Consider the following 18,398-nt stretch of genomic DNA (forward strand, 5'->3'; position numbering starts at 1 on the left):
AAGGGCAACTGAAGCAAAAGGGATATGGGGGCTGCCATATGTATGTCCTTTTAAGCAATACCAGTTGCCTAGATATCCTGCTAATCCTCTACCTCAAATACTTTTAGCAATAAACCCTGAATAAGCATGCAGCAGATCAGGGGTTTCTGAAATTATTGTCAGACCTGAAAGTCAAGATTAGCTTCATTCTTGTTTCTGGCATTATTCAGACACTACTACATTCTAATAGAGCAGCAGGACTTTCAGGAAACTGGTATTGTATAAAAAGAAATAAATATGGCAACCTCCATATATTTCTCACTTCAGTTGTCCTTTAATTTCAGCCTTGCCACAGCTATTTCTGGGACCGAAGATATTATCCATTGCGCGCCTTCTTAGATTTCCCTCCCAGACTGCAGAGGGCAGTGTGGCCTCTGAACAGTATAGGATAGAACGCTAGCTACACTGCGATTGCGTACTGTAACTTTGCATGACAGCCGGGTTGCTGAGGGGTTTGTGCAGGTGAGGTGTGCGGTGTGTGCAGCTGTAGGGCGGGTGTATAGAATAGAGAGAGAGAGCGCGAATTTGCCCGGCCAGATACGTGGTCACGGAGCGCGCGCTCTGCGTCTTCTTGTCAGCAGAACTTCTGCGCTAGAGAAATGCCTGCGCTGCACTTTGTTGCCTGTGTTATGACAAGTACATATAGAACGCATGTAAATACGAATTCGGTAGTCAGGGCTGTGACAATTATGAGCGGCAACTTGTCTAATCTCTGCAGGTAGTGGCAGATGGCTGCCTTTCACCTACATTGTTATAAATCATATGCCAGCGCTGGTAAATAAATGTCAGACAGTTATGTAGATACCTGTCTGTGCTGAGGGGGCGTGGCGCTGTCTGAGGGAGGAGTGGACACAGCTAAACATAGCAGCACATGCATGTGTGCTTCATATTAGTGAGTAACTTGAGGCAATTGGAATATTCTGCTTATCAGCAAATTGCAGGTGCGGAAGTTCTATGTATAATTTTGGGTGAGAGGCTTGACAAATTACTGAGGCACATAGCTTAATGTTCACAAGATGTGTTTGAAGAAAGCAATGGCAACACTGTCCTGTTGCAGTAATTCCTCACTGGTCACATACTCCCTTGTACACTGAAGGGATTTAACTCTTCCCTGGCCCCTCGTGCCCTTTTTTTTGGGGGGGGGGGGGGGGGGGCTGTATTAAACCTAGCTGAGAGCTTATCAGATCAGGAAAACTAATCATTGATTACTTGACAGAAGCTGCCTGGTTGGTTTACATCCCTGCCTGTCAGTGTTAGGGCTGGTTCAGACGGACGCTTGCTGAGAGTTTACCGCAAGCGGTCGGAACGTCGCGATAAACACTCCCATTCAAGTGAATGGGAGCGTTTACACCGAGCTTTTGCACGCGTTTACACAAACGCGGCGTTCGGGTCCCGATTTTCGCTAGCGTTCGAGCTGCCCCTGGAAGCAACATGTAACTTCCAGGGGGCGGCCACCCGTGACGGCTAATGTTCCCCTAGGGGAAGAAAAAACGCGACCGCATCGGAACGCGTCGCAAAGGCTACTGCCTGACCGCGCAGCCACCGCAATGCTCCCAAACGCGACGCCACGCAGACGTCCGTCTGAACCAGCCCTTAAAGTTGCAGGACTGTCACTTCTGTTCTCAGTAGTGTGCATTATACTGTTAGTTTCAGATTTCTACTGACGCTACGTGGTTAAAATACTTTCTGCATTTGCTAGAATAGAAAAAATAAAATTAGATACAGATAGTCGCTGGTTGGTGAATGAGATGGGGACTGTAGGTTCATTCTTAAAGTAAAACTGAAGCTAGAAAAAAAGTCAGATACCTATAGATTTGGATTCTATAGAGCCTTCCCTGTCCCCTTTCAGTCCCCTCTTTCCAGCACTGTCACCCCAGTTGCATGTTTTGACTCTTTGAAAATATGCCTTCGGGGACCCTCGGAAGCCTTTGGGAGTACACGGGGACATCAGTGCTCACAAAGCCTTCCAGTGGCTCGAAGAGACGGCAGATTCATACAGGGGACAGTGGTGGAATGCCATATGCGGGAGGTAGTGGAAAGCACTAAAAACTAGGGAACTCTATATGGGAAGGGAGTACATTTGAAATCGGCGCCGGTAGACTTGGGTGCAGGATACAGCCGGTATGGCTGATCCTGCTTTTGCACAAGTCCGGGCCGTTTTAATTACTATTACCCATCCAGGCCGCCATGGATGGTAGGGAATGAAATAATTTGGCTTCCAGCTATTGCTGGAGGCCAAATTATTGTGATTTTTAAGCATCCTCGGCTCTGTCTTCTGACGGCGCAGACGTAACTCACTGAGCACCGCTATAGACTGATTCCTATTATAGTCTATGGCGGCGCTGGCTGCGCCCAAATCTAGCAGTGCCGAAAAGCACTGCTCCAATTGGAAGGAGGGGGCCACTAGACACCAGGGACTGTATAGAGCGGGAGAAGGGCCTCTGGACACCAGGGAACTTTATGGGGAGGGAGGACCACTAGACATTAGGGAACTGTATAGGGGTTGAAGGAGGACCATTAGACACCTGGAAACTCTATAATGGTGGCCATACATGGTACAATAAAAATGTTCGATTATCTCGTTTATTCGATCTAAGTGATTGAATGAAAGTTGAAAATATATTTTTTTCGATCAAGAAATTCGAACGATTATCCAATTTTTTCGAGAAAAAATCAGGTCGGACATGCTGGAAAAATCTTTATATTAGATCTAACAGAATAATCGAACTAAATTATCTAATCAAAAACTTGTACCATGTATGGGCACCCTAAAGCCACATACACACATCAGACCATAGTCTTTTGAAAATGAAAGATCACAGACCAATTTTACCCCCTTCCATGTAGTATGAGAGCCATACTCTACACAGTCTATTCTATGGAGCTGAACTCCCCATCAGAAAAAAATCTTTGCAAGATGCTGCACACAAAGATGCTGTACAGACACAAAAGATCAGTATCTGCAAAAGATCTGTTCCTGCAAAAGATCAGTTCCTGCAAATTGCATTCATAGTCTATGAGATCTGCAGATCATCATACACACCTTGTTTAACTGACATTCATCTGCAGATCAGACAATCATCTGCAGATCTGAAAATCCATCCTGGTGGATCTGATCTGCAGATGAATGTCTGTTAAACAAGGTGTGTATGATGATCTGCAGATCTCATAGACTATGAATGCATTTTGCAGGAACAGATCTTTTGCAGATACTGATCTTTTGAATGTCTACAGCATCTTTGTGTGCAGCATCTTGCAAAGATTTCTGTCTGATGGGGAGTTCAGCTCCATAGAATAGACTGTGTAGGTATGGCTCTCATACTACATGGAAGGGGGTAAAATTGGTCTGTGATCTTTCATTTTCAAAAGACTATGGTCTGATGTGTGTATGAGCCTTAAGGGAGAAAGGTGACCAGTAAACATTACGGTTGGCCTGCTAAGGCCACATACACACATCAGACCATAGTCTTTGGAAAATGAAAGATCACAGACCAATTTTACCCCATTCCATGTAGTATGAGAGCCATACCTACACAGTCTATTCTATGGAGCTGAACTCCCCATCAGACAGAAATCTTTGCAAGATGCTACACACAAAGATGCTGTAGACATTCAAAAGATCAGTATCTGCAAAAGATCCGTCCCTGCAAAATGCATTCATAGTCTATGATATCTGCAGATCATCATACACACCTTGTTTAACATACATTCATCTGCAGATCAGATCCACCAGGATGGATTTTCAGATCTGCAGATGATTGTCTGATCTGCAGATGAATGTCAGTTAAATAAGGTGTGTATGATGATCTGCAGATCTCATAGACTATGAATGCAATTTGCAGGAACGGATCTTTGGCAGGAACGGATCTTTGGCAGGAACGGATCTTTGGCAGGAACGGATCTTTGGCAGGAACAGATCTTTTGCAGATACTGATCTTTTGTGTCTGTACAGCATCTGTGTGTGCAGCATCTTGCAAAGATTTTTCTCTGATGGGGATGCAATGAAAGGACACAGCACCCACCACCACTTCACCACCTTCTTAATCATGGTGTGTCTCTTTAACATGTCTTCTAATGTATGATGATTCAAAAGAGTGCGTCCGCTACTCCCACATAAGCCTGCAGTGTGCTAGGGTTTAGGTGACAATGTACAATGAAAGAAAAGAGAACCCTATATGATAGCACCACTCAGGACAATTATGGATAGTGTCAAACCATATATATCTTTATTATTAAATAATTGTGTTTGTAAAACATTGCACTTCACAAATTATCCATGGTTAAAAACAATTAAAATTGGGAAACAGACCTATCACATACTCTGCCCAATAACAATATATCCGCAATGCATGGTAAATACCTACTATATCTATATATATATATATATATATATATATATATATATATATATATATATATATATATAATGTATATTGTATGTATATATATATATATATATATATATATATATATATATATATATATATATATATATATATATATATATATATATATATATATATATATATATATATATATATATCTCAGTGATAAAGGGTAAAGGCAGGACCAGTGAATGTGAGTAAGCAGCCCATAGTGAAAAAAGAAAGCATTAGATCAATAATTAGCCAGGTCAGTAATGAAGGAGGTAGGCAGAGCGAAGGCAGAGTGCGGCAAAGGATCCCCTCAAACAGACCCACTAGTTTCGCGGGAGTTACCCCGCTTTTTCAAGGTGGGAGGGAGACGCCGTCCCGTTAACCATGGATAATTTGTGAAGTGCAATGTTTTACAAACACAATTATTTAATAATAAAGATATATATGGTTTGATACTATCCATAATTGTCCTGAGTGGTGCTATCATATAGGGTTCTCTTTTCTTTCATTGTACTAATGTATGATGATGTTTCACTTTGATTACGCATGCTGCACATTGGACATCTATGTATACCCCCTCCTTCTATGACGCTATACTAATATGATTCGTCAAACCCAACTCGGCTTCTCTTTAAGTCACAACTAACCAAAATATATCAGAATAAAGGTATTGTAGTCACCCTGCATATAAGACTGCAACACAAAATTGTTGAAATACAATAATTTATGAATACGCTTAAAAAATAGTGAAACTGTACAAATAAGGCAGCAGACTATACAGTATGTACATATATACCTAATACACCTTCCTCGTGTGGTATATTTTGAAACAAGGAATGGCACAGAGGGCGACATCACAATTGAGGAAGTAGAAGCATGATTCCTTTCAAACGTTATTCCCTTTGCTATCAGTCTTAGGCGGCAGACAGAGAATAGTCAAAACCCAGGCAAAAATCGGTAACAGTAAGGCAGAAGCACTCGGCTCAAAAGCAGTTGGGAACCAAATGGCTATATTGTTAACATCCTGTGCTTTCAAATGAGCTTATCTGACTTACCTGCCACGGCAGTCAGGTGACACAGGTGAAAGATCAATTAACAACTTGTAATTAGAGACAAATGAAGAGTGAAACTCTCTCGTATAAATACAGGCTGCGTCTATCTATGTTTACCTTCTGTGCTGTGCTGTTCGTGGTCTAGATTTGGGACTCAGACAGGCTAAACTCTATATACATACAGGGCGCTTTACTCGGTTTTCCTTCAGCCCTGTGTAAAAGTTCAGGTCCACAATTTTTGTGCTGCCCCTGATGACGTCACACTGTAAAGGTACCTCTGTACATGTACAGCGCTTTGCCACAGATTGGCCACTGGGATCCTGGAAGAAGAGCGAAACTGAAGGGGATCCCAGTGGGCGGGGGGAGAAGCCTGGGTCCCGCTGGCCAGCGCTGATCGCGCGTGGGATCCAGGAAACTAGCAGGAGCGGCGGTTTTTGTCAGCCCGAGCTGAGCTCGGGCTTACTGCTTCCAGCTCCTAATACCTAGCCTGGACTCAGCTTGGGAATACTGCCAGGGGGGTTAAAAATGAAATTGTAACCTACCTTGGGCTTCCTCCATCCCACCGTAGGCCACGAGGTCCCCTGACATCCTCCTGGCTCCTCTCCCGGTCCTGGCTGGAGGCTCCGTTATTGTACGAATTTGGGCTGAAGCCGTCAGGGTTGTTTCCCGCTTTGCCTATATGCGTCATCACGCTGGTTCACTAATATTGAAATGCGTATGCATTGGGCTCTCACGCCGGCCGGTGTGATGATGCGTAAAAGCAAAGCGGGAAGCAGGCTGAAGTCGTACAATAACGGAGCTGGGACTGGGAGAGGAGACAGGAGGACGCCGGCGGACCTCGCGGCCTACGGTGGGCTGGAGGAAGCCCCAGGTAAGTCACAATTTCATTTTTATGACTGCTCAGGGTCCTTTTAAAGTACACTCATTTCAAATACTTCACACTAAAATGCACAGGTCAATGAACATCTTGGAGAAAAGGTACTGTATAGTATTAGTGCTGTACTGGAGATTTAGGGCCTGAATCTCCTTGTACATCAACACAATCCTTTTCAGGTACTACAGCCTCAAAGTAAACCTGAACTGAAAATAAAACGGGAACTTACAGCCAGGTCTGAACGTACTATACTGAGTCTATTGAACAGCTGCTTGGTCTCCCCAGTGCACAAATCTTTGCACTGTTTAGTGGTGTTGGCTGAATATCTCTGTTTGAATCCATGGCGATTTGATCAAACAGGCCGATACTGTTCAGTTGGATTGATGTATTTATATGTTTATTTTACAATTTACAGTTTTCATCATAGTGCATTCCTTTAAGTGGAGTATTACCTAAAGTGGGTCAAATGTATGGACTAAGAAGGGTGTCCTTCATCCCCCCCCCCTACCCCCTTCCATTGTTTACTGTTCCCTGCATTAATCCTTTAAGTGGAAAAGGGCCCAAAGTCCATCGCAGCAGGCTGAAGTAAGGCCAAGGCTAAACTTACCATTTGTCTGAGGGAAAAAAGCAGCAAAAATATCCAACATGCCATCCTCATAATGTGTTAGAAAATGTCAGGCTCTTTGTGCACCATATGGTGTCCTTATGAAGCCAACCATTCACTATGGGTCATATGACATTAAAGCAATTACATTTTAATGTTTTTGTTTTTGCAGACACATTTCAATACAGAATACTTTCTTTGGTAAGACACTGCAGGTAGGTTTCCTATGTTGCAGCTCAATGTTTTATAACTGCATTTGATGTAGCTCCTGTGGAAACACTCCCTGCGTGTGCCACCCATGGAGCTAAGCAGAGGTTGCGCTATTCACGCTAGTCCTTTCAGTGTCTAAAATTTACTGAATTCTTCAAAGTATATTTTTCCATGTATGACTTTGTATAATAATTGAATGTGGCTCATAGTGAGCTGACAGCGGGGATGTCTGCTATAGACCTTCCCTGCTTGGAAATGTCTTCTCAGATCTTGTCAGCATATCTATAGTGTGCTCAGTACCGATACTGTGTGTTTATTTCCAGCAGAATATGGCCCTGAAACAGATTTCTAGCAACAAATGCTTTGAGGGTTACCAGAAAGTGTTTGAGCATGACAGGTAAATACATCACATCGCTGATTCACAGCTTGTTCAAAGTTATATTGTTTGTTGTTTTCACTCTTTTATACACACATACACATGGGCATTCAGGTGAGTCAAACAGGGAGGGTTTGGGGGTGTCTGTTTGTGTTTGGTAGGGGAGGGGCAAAGAGAAGGAAAGTGTAGGTTGGCTTAAATTATTAAAGAATGAGTGTTCTTTCTTATAAAATTACATGTTGATTTGACCCCAGGTTATCCCTTGATTATTAATGAAGTTTAAATGTACTTCGTATTTTCATTGCCTGAAGAGCTATGACTCGAAACCATGCAAAACAGCTGAGGGAAATTTGGGCGCACCATGCGCTACCATAGGCCACAATGTGAATTACGGCTACAGCGGCACTCAGACAGTAATTTGGACGCCATCAAGACCAGGGCTATGGAGTCAGAGTCGAGGAGTCGGAGCAATTTTGGGTACCTGGAGTCGGAATCGGTGGTTTCAATAAAGTGAGGAGTCGAAGTTTTTTGAACCAAATCCATAACTTTTGTAAAATTAGACTAAGGAATCTGAGTCGGAGCAATTTTGGATACCTGGAGTTGGAGTCTGAGTCGGTGGTTTCATAAACTGAGGAGTCTGAGTCAGAAGATTTTTGTACCCATTACACAGCCCTGATCAAGACGGTACCCAAATTACTTTAAAAACAGCTTAATTTGGCCACCAGCAATAGCTGGAAGCCGAATTACATCTTTCCCGAGACAATGGCACCTTGGAGGGGTAATAGTAGTTAACACTGCCTGGAACCGCGTGAACCGCTTTTCGGCTTTACCCTGCTCTCAAATTTCCCAGTGTTGTTTACATACATTTCTCCATTATTAGTGGTCTGTACAGAACTCCAAACCTCATCTACACTTGGGTTCATTCATGCTCATCTGACTAGTACCGATATGCTATAGCTGCAATCCAGAGGAAATGCTTGACGCATACTGGTTGAATACCGACACATCCACTGTCAGTAGAAGTCTTGCAGGCTGGGATTTTCCATTAAAGTATTGCAATGGACAAACCTAGATCTGGAATAAAATTACCATAGAATAGCATGGGTCCATTCTGTATTCCTGTTGGACCGCACTGTCTCCTCTGGGGAAACTGTCCTTATGTCTCAGCATTAGTTATCCATGTATGATGTGCATTCCATATCTGGGGTTTATCTTTGTATCAGCCTGATGAGTGAACTCTGTAATTCACTTCCTCTTGTTCACAGATTAGATCTGACAAGCAGATAGCTATCACTGAATCACTGATTGGTACGTAATATATGGAACCCAGAGGTGTGTGTGTGTGTGGGGGGGGGGGGGGGTGTGAATATGATGTATAGACTGCAGGTAGTAGGGTAATGTCAGCACAGATCTGAGCTGGACTGTCACCTTCCTTAACAAATGTTATAAAAAAAAAAAAAATATATATATATATATATATATATATATATATATATATATATGCTGTTTCTATTTTTTTTTTTATTCTAGATATACTGTATTTCACTTCATCTGGGTTTCTATAGAATGAGATCTGAAAAACACATTTTATTTTTATATTATATTCTGTTGCAATATATTTGTGTTTAAATCTGCAAAGATGAATTGTACTTATCTGCAGACAATACATTTATCGGATGGCAGAAAGAAGATTACCATGTTGTTAAAAATGTTTAAACTTTTCTTGAATAGCTCAGAACTCAAGTGTAAAATGAAATTTGGGATCTATTTGCCTCCAAAAGCTGAAACTTCCAAATGTCCTGTTGTATATTGGCTTTCAGGTGCGTATTTCTGAAGCTGTTTTTTTTTTTTTTTTTTCCATACACTAGTAAAACTTTCATGCTGGTGCGTTGCGTTGTGGCAGAAATATAATCACATTGTTAGCGTAATGCAATTATCCACTTCGGCCTGAAGGTTGTTTTTACCTTATGGACTCGAGCAATTTTTACATTTCAATTCATTCTCCAATAACTGTATCATCACATAATCATCACACCTCAATGATCCATATCTTGTGGGGTTTTTCTTTTCAGAACAAATTAGGCTTTTTGTGGGTGATATTTTTTGTTACTAATTATTACAGTATATTTTCTATGCATTATAAGGCGAAAATGAGGGGGAAATGAAAACATACACCATTTCCGCATTTGCATACACTATAGTTTTAAAATAAACAGTGCTATTGTAGGTAAAAACTACACATTTTATTTGCCCATTTGTCCTGGGTAGCACAACAATTAATTTCCATCCCTAGTGCAATGTATGAGGGCAATATTTTATTTTGATATACAGGAGTATTTTTTTCTTCTGTTTTCTGTTTGTTTTTTTCTTTGTTTTTCTCTTTGTTCTATCAATAATTGGAAGCCCTTGTTTGAAAAAAAAATAACAGTAATATATCCTCATGGCACACATTTAAAAAGCTGGGTTCCTAAGGTAACAAATTATGTGTTTCTCTTTTAACCACCTTAGCGGTATGGACGAGCTCAGCTCGTCCATTACCGCCAGAGGGTGCCGATTTTAATGAAATAAAAAGCACTTTGCCAGCCGCGTGTGCTACCTGATCGCCGCCGCTCTGCGGCGATCCGCCGCGAGCAGCGGCGAAAGAGGGTCCCCCCAGCCGCCCGAGCCCAGCGTAGCCGGAACAAACAGTTCTGGCCAGCGCTAAGGGCTGGATCAGAGGCGGCTGACGTCAGGACGTCGGCTGACGTCCATGACGTCACTCCGTTCGTTGCTATGGCGACGAGGTAAGCAAAACAAGGACGGCCGCTCATTGCGGCCTTCCTTGTTAATTCTGACCGCCGGAGGCGATCAGAATTACAGATCGGGAGTGCCCTCTAGTGGGCTTTTATGCAGCCAACTTTCAGTTGGCTGCATGGAATAGTTTTTTTTTTATTTAAAAAAAACCCTCCCGCAGCCGCCCTGGCGATCTTAATAGAACGCCAGGGTGGTTAACCACCCTGGCGTTCTGATTAAATCGCCAGGGTGGCTGCGGGAGGGTTTTTTTTAAATAAAAAAAAAACTATTTCATGCAGCCAACTGAAAGTTGGCTGCATGAAAGCCCACTAGAGGGCGCTCCGGAGGCGATCTTCCGATCGCCTCCGGCGCCCAGAATAAACAAGGAAGGCCGCAATGAGCGGCCTTCCTTGTTTTGCTTATATCGTCGCCATAGCGACGAGCGGAGTGACGTCATCGACGTCAGCCGACGTCCTGACGTCAGCCGCCTCCGATCCAGCCCTTAGCGCTGGCCGGAACTTTTTGTTCCGGCTACGCTGGGCTCAGGCGGCTAGGGGGGCCCTCTTTCGCCGCTGCTCGCGGCGAATCGCCGCAGAGCGGCGGCGATCAGGCAGCACACGCGGCTGGCAAAGTGCCGGCTGCGTGTGCTGCTTTTTATTTCATTAAAATCGGCCCAGCAGGGCCTGAGCGGCAGCCGCTGGCGGTGTTGGACGAGCTGAGCTCGTCCAGACCGCTCAGCTGGTTAAAGCAGACCCAAACCAAACTTTTTTTAATTAAAAAAATTTAGTTGCACCACTCTGACACAAACATAAATACACACTGCTTCAAGCCTATGCGCATTTCAGTGCATGCTTTTCACCCTTCGCTTTTCATAACTAGGGTTATACAGGTGGCAGCCGTTACTTCTGAGCTTAGTAGGAGGTTTTAGATCATAGGTGTGTTTGTCATCAGCTGCCCTCCCTAACAGGGGCGTCGTCTATGTGAAATCTCACTCAAGCTGAGATCACCTTCCCTGTGACATCAGTAGCAGTCTGTGTTTTGTTTTTTATCTCCTCCACCAGTCTGCCGGATTCTGTCCCGGTTATATGAAAGTAAGGGAGGGGTTCCTCCTATAAATGTAAAATATTTTATATATTGTCATCATGCAGCTGAAAAAAGGCTGCTATTTATTATTATAACTTAGAAAATAGATTTATTTCTGAAATCTTGTATATTTTATTTGGGTCCACTTTAAATTGAATCACTTTAGTTCTTTTTTTTTTTTTTTTTTTTTTGAGTTATTTTGGTACAGAGGATAAGAAAAGTATATAAAAATAAAGCATTTATTGCATTTGATTCAGTTTTTCACCAAAAAGTGTTAGCATGATGTAAGCCTCAACCGTAAATTATGCTAAAATGTACTCTACAACTTATCACGATTAAAATTAAAATTACTACATACATCTCATTTGATAGCTGCAATTTTTTGGAACATACTTTCTTTGAAGAAAAGTTTCATAATGCTACCATTTTAAAAAAGAATCAACTGGGGTTATTCAAATACGGGTAGTTTGTAAAGTTCAAAATGTTTTTGTAGTTGTCCTGAAATTCTGATCAAAAGTTTGATCGTAATTTAGAAAATTACATTTTTTTTTAATGATGTATTCATTTTTTCCCTACCAATTTTTTTTTCACATAGGTCTAAGCTGTAAGACAGCAACATTTACTCTATAACTAATTTCAATTAAAAATGAAGTCACACATACCTAATTTGATAACACACTGATTGCACAGCAATCCATTATTCTTATGTAGGGCTTGATTCACTAAACCGTGATAAACCATATCATGGCCGTTTTTGCGTGCAAGCGTAAATTATCACGCGCAATCACGAATTATCATTCGCAAATGCGTAATGATATTGTTTTTGCGTGAAAATTCGCGTTTGCGTGCAATAGCTTGTGCGAAAATGCGCACGAAAACTGCTGTGATATGAGTTATCACGGTTTGGTGAATCAAGTCCGTAATGTCTAGGGCTTTTCTGCAGTCAATTTTTTTCTTCAGTTATTGTTCAGTTGTTGTCTTGCTCCCATTCATGTACGAGCGTAGCTGTGCTGTGCAGTAGCATGAAATTGCTCATGCATGGCTTAGTGCTACTGCACAGGCTCGTGTCATACTTGCACCTGGGCAGTGCAGCTGCGCTCGTGCATGGACAGTAGTGCAGATGCAAAGAAGATCTTGCAGGTCAGGGCTTGGGTGGAGGGGGATCGGAGAAGCCTCTGCATCATCTAGAGCAGGGGTCTCAAACTCGCGGCCCGCGATACAATATTTTGAGGCCCGCGCCAGCAAAAGTTTTCTTATAGTTCGCTTCAGTGCTCCCAAGTAATCCGCTGCATCCCCGCCGCTAAACGAGGGCTGCAAAGCCCCCAAATCGCCCAGGGGGCAATCCGCCGGCATTTCCTGTAAGGGGCAGAGCTTTCAGCTCTGCCCCTCCTGACGTCAATCGCGGCGCATCGCCGCCTCTGCCCGCCCCTCTTACTCTTTCTTCACAGAGAGGGGCGGGGAGAGGCGGCGCAATTGATGTCAGGAGGGGCAGAGCTGAAGCTGAAAGCTCTGCCCTTTCCATGAAATGTTGGCGGATTGCCCCCCCCTTCCCCCCCCCCCCCCCCCCCCCGGGCGATTTGGGGGCAATCCGCCGGCAGGGGCGGGGACACGGCGGTTTGCGGTGGGGACACGGCGGATTCCTTGTAATGGGAGCACTGAAGAGAACTATAAGGTAAAATAGGCAAAATAGTTCGCTTCAGTGTGAATTTGATTTTGAAATTTAAAATCAATGCAAGGGACGAGGGCGGGAGCTGCTGGTTGACTTTTTGTGAAATCCCTTATGCGGCCCAGCCTCATCCTGACTTTGCCTCCTGCAGCCCCCAGGTAAATTGAGTTTGAGACCCCTGATCTAGAGAGAGAGAGAGAGAGAGAGACACACACACACACACACACACACACACACACACACACACACACACACACACACACACACACACACACACACACACACACACACACACACACACACACACACACACACACACACACACACACACACACACACACACACACACACACACACACACACACACACACACACACACACACACACACACACACACACACACACACACACACACACACACGGTCTATGGTGGTTAAAGCGCACATTAAAACATGCACTACATGTGGGAAATCGCCTCCAAAAAACTGTGGCCATTTTACATGATGCACATCTGGTCACAGCCAAAAACTATCACTGTTACTAGTTGTAACAGTGCTCATTCACAAAAAGCAGGCACAGATTGACTCAGAACACATGTTCCCTGGCACCAATGAATTCTGCCTTGGGAGTCATCGGGATCATGCATATATGCAAATGCATACACAAGGACCTGCTGGAGTGTGTACACATGCGCAATCAAGCACATCGACCGTAAAAGGACGTGATATTCACCTCCTTGGCTGGTATTCATAGTTTTGTGTCCGTGTTTTTACTGCAATTTTAAATTTAACAGATTTTTTTTTCACACAACACACGCATTTGCAATGACAATGTATTCTGCCGCATCTGAAAAATGGTGTGGGAAAGCACAGTTACAAATACGAACACAGGACAACGGAAACCCAGGAATCGCATAGAAAAACTGGCACTGCAAGTGTGCTCCCCACCTAAGACTTTGTTTACATCTATGGGATTCCAAGGTCTCTCAGCCTGCCTAATAATAATTTATTATACCGTCAACGACTACAACAAAAATTAACCGTAGTATGTCTTTCATTTCCTAGGAACAACTGTGTTCTGGTGTGATTTCCAAGTAAAGTTTTTGTGGTGGTGTGATTAGGCTGTGAGGCTGTACACAGCAGCAAAGCATTTTAGAGTATACCTGTTCAGGGCCAGTTATTAAGAAAGCCTAAAGGGGCCCATACACTCAGCCGATTTTCTGGCCGACCGATCGATCAAAATTGATTGATCGATTGTAAATCGGTTGGCCGATCGACGGCCGATTTTGATGGATTTTTATCGAACTGGCAGGGTGGAAAATCTAGGTCGATCTGATGAGATTGCTTATCATTTTGCATTGGCCCTAATGGAAATCTGATGGCAAAAAAATGCCATCAGATCGAATTTCAATAGATTTCAAAATGAAATCTATTGGAATTCTATCCTGGTAAAAAATGTTCTAAAAACGCATCAGATAGATCATCAGATGCATTTCTTATCTATCTGCTGCTAATCTGACGAGTGTATGGGCACCTTTATAGTACTTCTGAATTGGGGAAATTAGTTTTTCTGAGGATCATTATGACCGCGAGACAAGTAACATTTACAAAAGGCAGCAGTAACAGTTTGCATTTTCACTTCAGATTTATTTTATATAACCAAGAGATGACATCCTAATGTTGGCTTTACTAACGAGATTTGGTGTGTTATAATAACTTAACTTTCACGCATTTCATTAATCCCCTAATGCCAGTTTACGATGGCATCTTCTAGACTTACAGTGATGCAAAAAAAGTTCCTTTTATGCAAGTTAGCCACAATCAGGAGCAGTAGTTGGGATTATCTCATCAATGCTTAGAAGATGATCTTTGTAGGAGAAAAGTAGCAAATCCTATAGAGAATCAATCATGTTCAGCTTATATAGTATGTCGCTCTCTCCCCCACCCCCTTTTTTGTGTGGGTTTCTTTTAGGTTCTCCAGTTTCCTCCCGCATCCAAAAATCAATGTTAATTGGTTCCAGTTTGCAATGGCCTTATGCTATAATAGGGAATTTCAATTATAAACTAGCATAGAAGCTTTTACACATTTTAGTGCTTTTTTATATTTCAAATTGCATGTGCTAATTACTAGTTGATCTCAAACAGTACTTTTTTGGGCGGTGGAAATGCATTGTGTGCTCAGTGTTTGTATCAAAGTGTAATATTTTGCTTACAGGTCTAACATGTACTGAACAAAACTTCATCACCAAAGCTGCCTACCATCAAACTGCTTCTGAACAAGGGCTCATTGTGGTGGCCCCCGACACCAGTCCACGTATGTTTTCTGTTTACATGTCATGTTTTTATTTTCACCATATTGGCTTCAATTCACTAAGGGCTGTTCAGGAAAAAAATAGGTCAGTAAATTACCACATTCAGTATTTCAGACTTATTTTTTAAATTCACTAAGATTTCCACACATGCGTTGGTAATTCGGTAATATACCAAAAAATGTTGCTTCAATTCATTAAGACCTGCTCGATAAAATGTAGAAGTCACATCACAAACGCGGACGGCCACGCATGCGGAACGCAACGCATGCCATCCGCGTTTGTATGCGTTGCGTGGCTGATCCCATAACTGAAAAGTGAATGGGACAGCCGCGCGTTTTCTGCAAAAATTGCGTGCAGCATGCGTTCCCGGACCGCACTGGTCCGGAACGCATGCAGTGTGAACATCAGACAGTGCAGTCTATGCACTGTCTGATGTTGTGCGTGTCGGCCTCCCGCACGCGTTTCCAAAACGCGGCTGGAAACGCGTGCAATGTGAACGCTGTGGAGTAGGTCTCTGCAGCAAGCTGGGATTCTTCTACCTCTGATCTGCATGATCCTGCGACAGTTTGTTTGAGAATAAAAGGCTTCCTGCATCCCTTTAGATGTGCATGTATACCGCTAGAGGGCTCTCTTCTGTGTATCAGTATATAGATCTACACATTTAAAGCAGGATGATTAGCCATACTATGCCAGGGAAAAACAAACAAATATATAAGTAGATAAATACTTGATCTACTTACATAACACATGCATTGTACTGTCCACGGTTTGATTTCAGTGAATTTTATACAGTAAATTAAGATAATTCTGTTCCTGGTGGAAACCATGTCTTTTGCCCACAGTCTGAGGCTAAATACTGATGTCATTCTTTCCCGTAACTTTTTTCTTTTCTCCTCCAATCGCTGAGTCACCTCAGCCTTGCTTGTAAACACGAGTTAGCAGAGGATCATGTTTCAGCTAGGCAGGGAAATAAAGGGAAGAGGAGGAATATATTATAGATAAAAAGAACCCCCAGCATGCAACTGCATGCCAATGGCTATTAAAGGGCCACTGCTCCTAAGGTATGTGATAACTCCAAACCATAACAGCAAAAAAAAGTTTTGAATGCAGGATTAGCATCTTTATCACGAAATACACTCAGCCCAGTTGCTTTTGAAATGTGATTTTTATGGTGACAATCCCGCTTTAAAGGGATACAGAAAAGCCTCTGTTTATTGCTCCTGCTCTGTAGTGCATCGGTTCAAGTGGGGTGAGTAGCAGGAGGTGTAGGCTCTTCCTATTGGCATTCTTGAATCCAGCGGTAAGTAAATAATTACCTTTCAGAGTCCTTGAGTAGCACACTTCTGACCACCTTCTCTGCCATACAATGATGGAGTAGTGGAAACGCTAAATGAAACTTTGCCAAGGCTGCCGATAATGACTGCCTCTGCTTAGAATCTAGCTTGTCTAGACTGTATACCAGGCTCCCAATGCCCTTCGATGCCTCAGGAAGCAATCAGCCTGGCGTAACAATTCAGCCGATTCATAGCAGCAGAACATGTAGCTAGCTAGCATACTAGTGATAGGTCTGTGTTGCCTCATCCTTGCAATGCAGCCCAAGGGATCGGGCTCTGCTGATACCCATCGTACAACATTCTTCGTATGTGTCTGCAAGACTTATGCAGGCAATTGCTTTATCAGTGCTCTCTGAATGCCGTTCTTTGTACGGAGGCGGGGGCAATGCTTGTAGGGTAGGCGGAGTCATAAATGGAACCAACACACATGCCATAGGTTGCAGCACAACATGCCTGTACTCACTGTGGTTTTACAGGTTCTCTTTCATAATTTGTTGCAATATGCTTGAAATATGTTTCTTCCTGTGTTTCAGGTGGTTGCAATATTGATGGAGAAGAGGAAAGCTGGGATTTTGGTACAGGCGCTGGCTTCTATGTGAATGCCACTGAGGATCCCTGGAAAACCAACTACAGAATGTATTCCTATGTAGTGAAGGAGGTAACTTTTGCGCATCCAATACTTTCCATACTAGAAAAATGATTGGTTGTTCTCATTCATTATTTCCTTACTGATTTCTCATCTGGGGTTTGATGCAGTAAACTCTGGTAAAGTTGCCATGCACATGGAGCACACAGCAATTTAACTTTTTCTAGCGCAGGGGAAGCAATTGGCAACATGTAGCCGTATGTGCCTTACCAGTTTACGCTTGCATGCTAAGGTGACACAGGACGCGGTAATACGTTACCATCGCATTGCACACATTACCGCGGTAAATCACCGCCACGTGGGCCAGAGCGGACTGCGCAAGTGCAGAACTACTGCGCTTGAGCAGTCCGCTCCGGCCCACGTGGCGGTGATTGACGGCGCGCTCACGCAGGTGCAGTACATTGCCGGGGACCGGGACGAACCTGCGGCGAACGGCTGCGGGCAGAGCTGCTGCGAGGGACATCCTGGGAGCTTGGAGCTGGAGGAAGCCCCTGGTAAGTACCACTCAATTTATTATAGATTGCCTGACCACTCCTTTAAGCCTAAAAAAACCAAACCACTTTAACTTACCTGGGGCTTCCTGCAGCCCCCTGCCGTTGTCAAGTGCCCATGCTGTCCTTCTGTAACCTTCTTTCAAGCAACAACCCCCTGAAAGCTGGCTAGTATGGGCAGCCGCGCGCATCCTGTTCGGCTCCTGCTCATGCACCGTAGCGATTTTCACATACTGCGCATGCACAGAACACTGCCGTGCATGGGAACACGGCAAGGAGTCGTGTGGCCGGCCAACTTTCAGGGAGCTGCCTCTCCTGGCGGGTGGGGGGGGGGGTTGTCTCAGAAAGATGGTGAGAACACAGGATGGCTGGGGGGGTAGGGAAGTGCTGTAAGAAGCCCCAGGAAAGTTAAATTCTTTTGGTTACTTGAAGGTTTTATATAAGAAACTGATTCCTCAGTAGGTGAGAAGTTTTGTGAATTAGTCCCTTGTATTCATTTGCCCATTTCTCAGATTAAAGAGGACCTAAACTCTTCCACAGGAGATAAGGAAAACACAGAGAAAT

At 43.4% G+C, this 18,398-nt stretch overlaps 1 protein-coding gene across 3 annotated transcripts in view; it reads left to right on the forward strand.

Annotated features, from left to right (window-relative positions):
* Window positions 1-440: 440 nt before the first annotated feature.
* The window catches only part of ESD (esterase D), a 42,454-nt gene continuing 24,496 nt past the window's right edge, over window positions 441-18,398 (forward strand). The window contains exons 1-6 of one of the 3 annotated variants that reach the window (XM_068267739.1): window positions 441-501; window positions 7,118-7,160; window positions 7,482-7,552; window positions 9,263-9,351; window positions 15,267-15,365; window positions 17,231-17,355. In XM_068267739.1, the coding sequence (XP_068123840.1) occupies window positions 470-501; window positions 7,118-7,160; window positions 7,482-7,552; window positions 9,263-9,351; window positions 15,267-15,365; window positions 17,231-17,355 (459 nt within the window). In that variant the 5' untranslated portion in view covers window positions 441-469. Of the gene's footprint in view, window positions 502-7,117; window positions 7,161-7,475; window positions 7,553-8,796; window positions 8,840-9,262; window positions 9,352-15,266; window positions 15,366-17,230; window positions 17,356-18,398 lie in introns of those variants that run through there. The other 2 variants (XM_068267738.1, XM_068267740.1) reach the window with 2 other exon arrangements.

This window comes from Hyperolius riggenbachi, chromosome 2, assembly GCF_040937935.1.
Source record: "Hyperolius riggenbachi isolate aHypRig1 chromosome 2, aHypRig1.pri, whole genome shotgun sequence".
Taxonomy (NCBI): Eukaryota; Metazoa; Chordata; class Amphibia; order Anura; family Hyperoliidae; genus Hyperolius; species Hyperolius riggenbachi.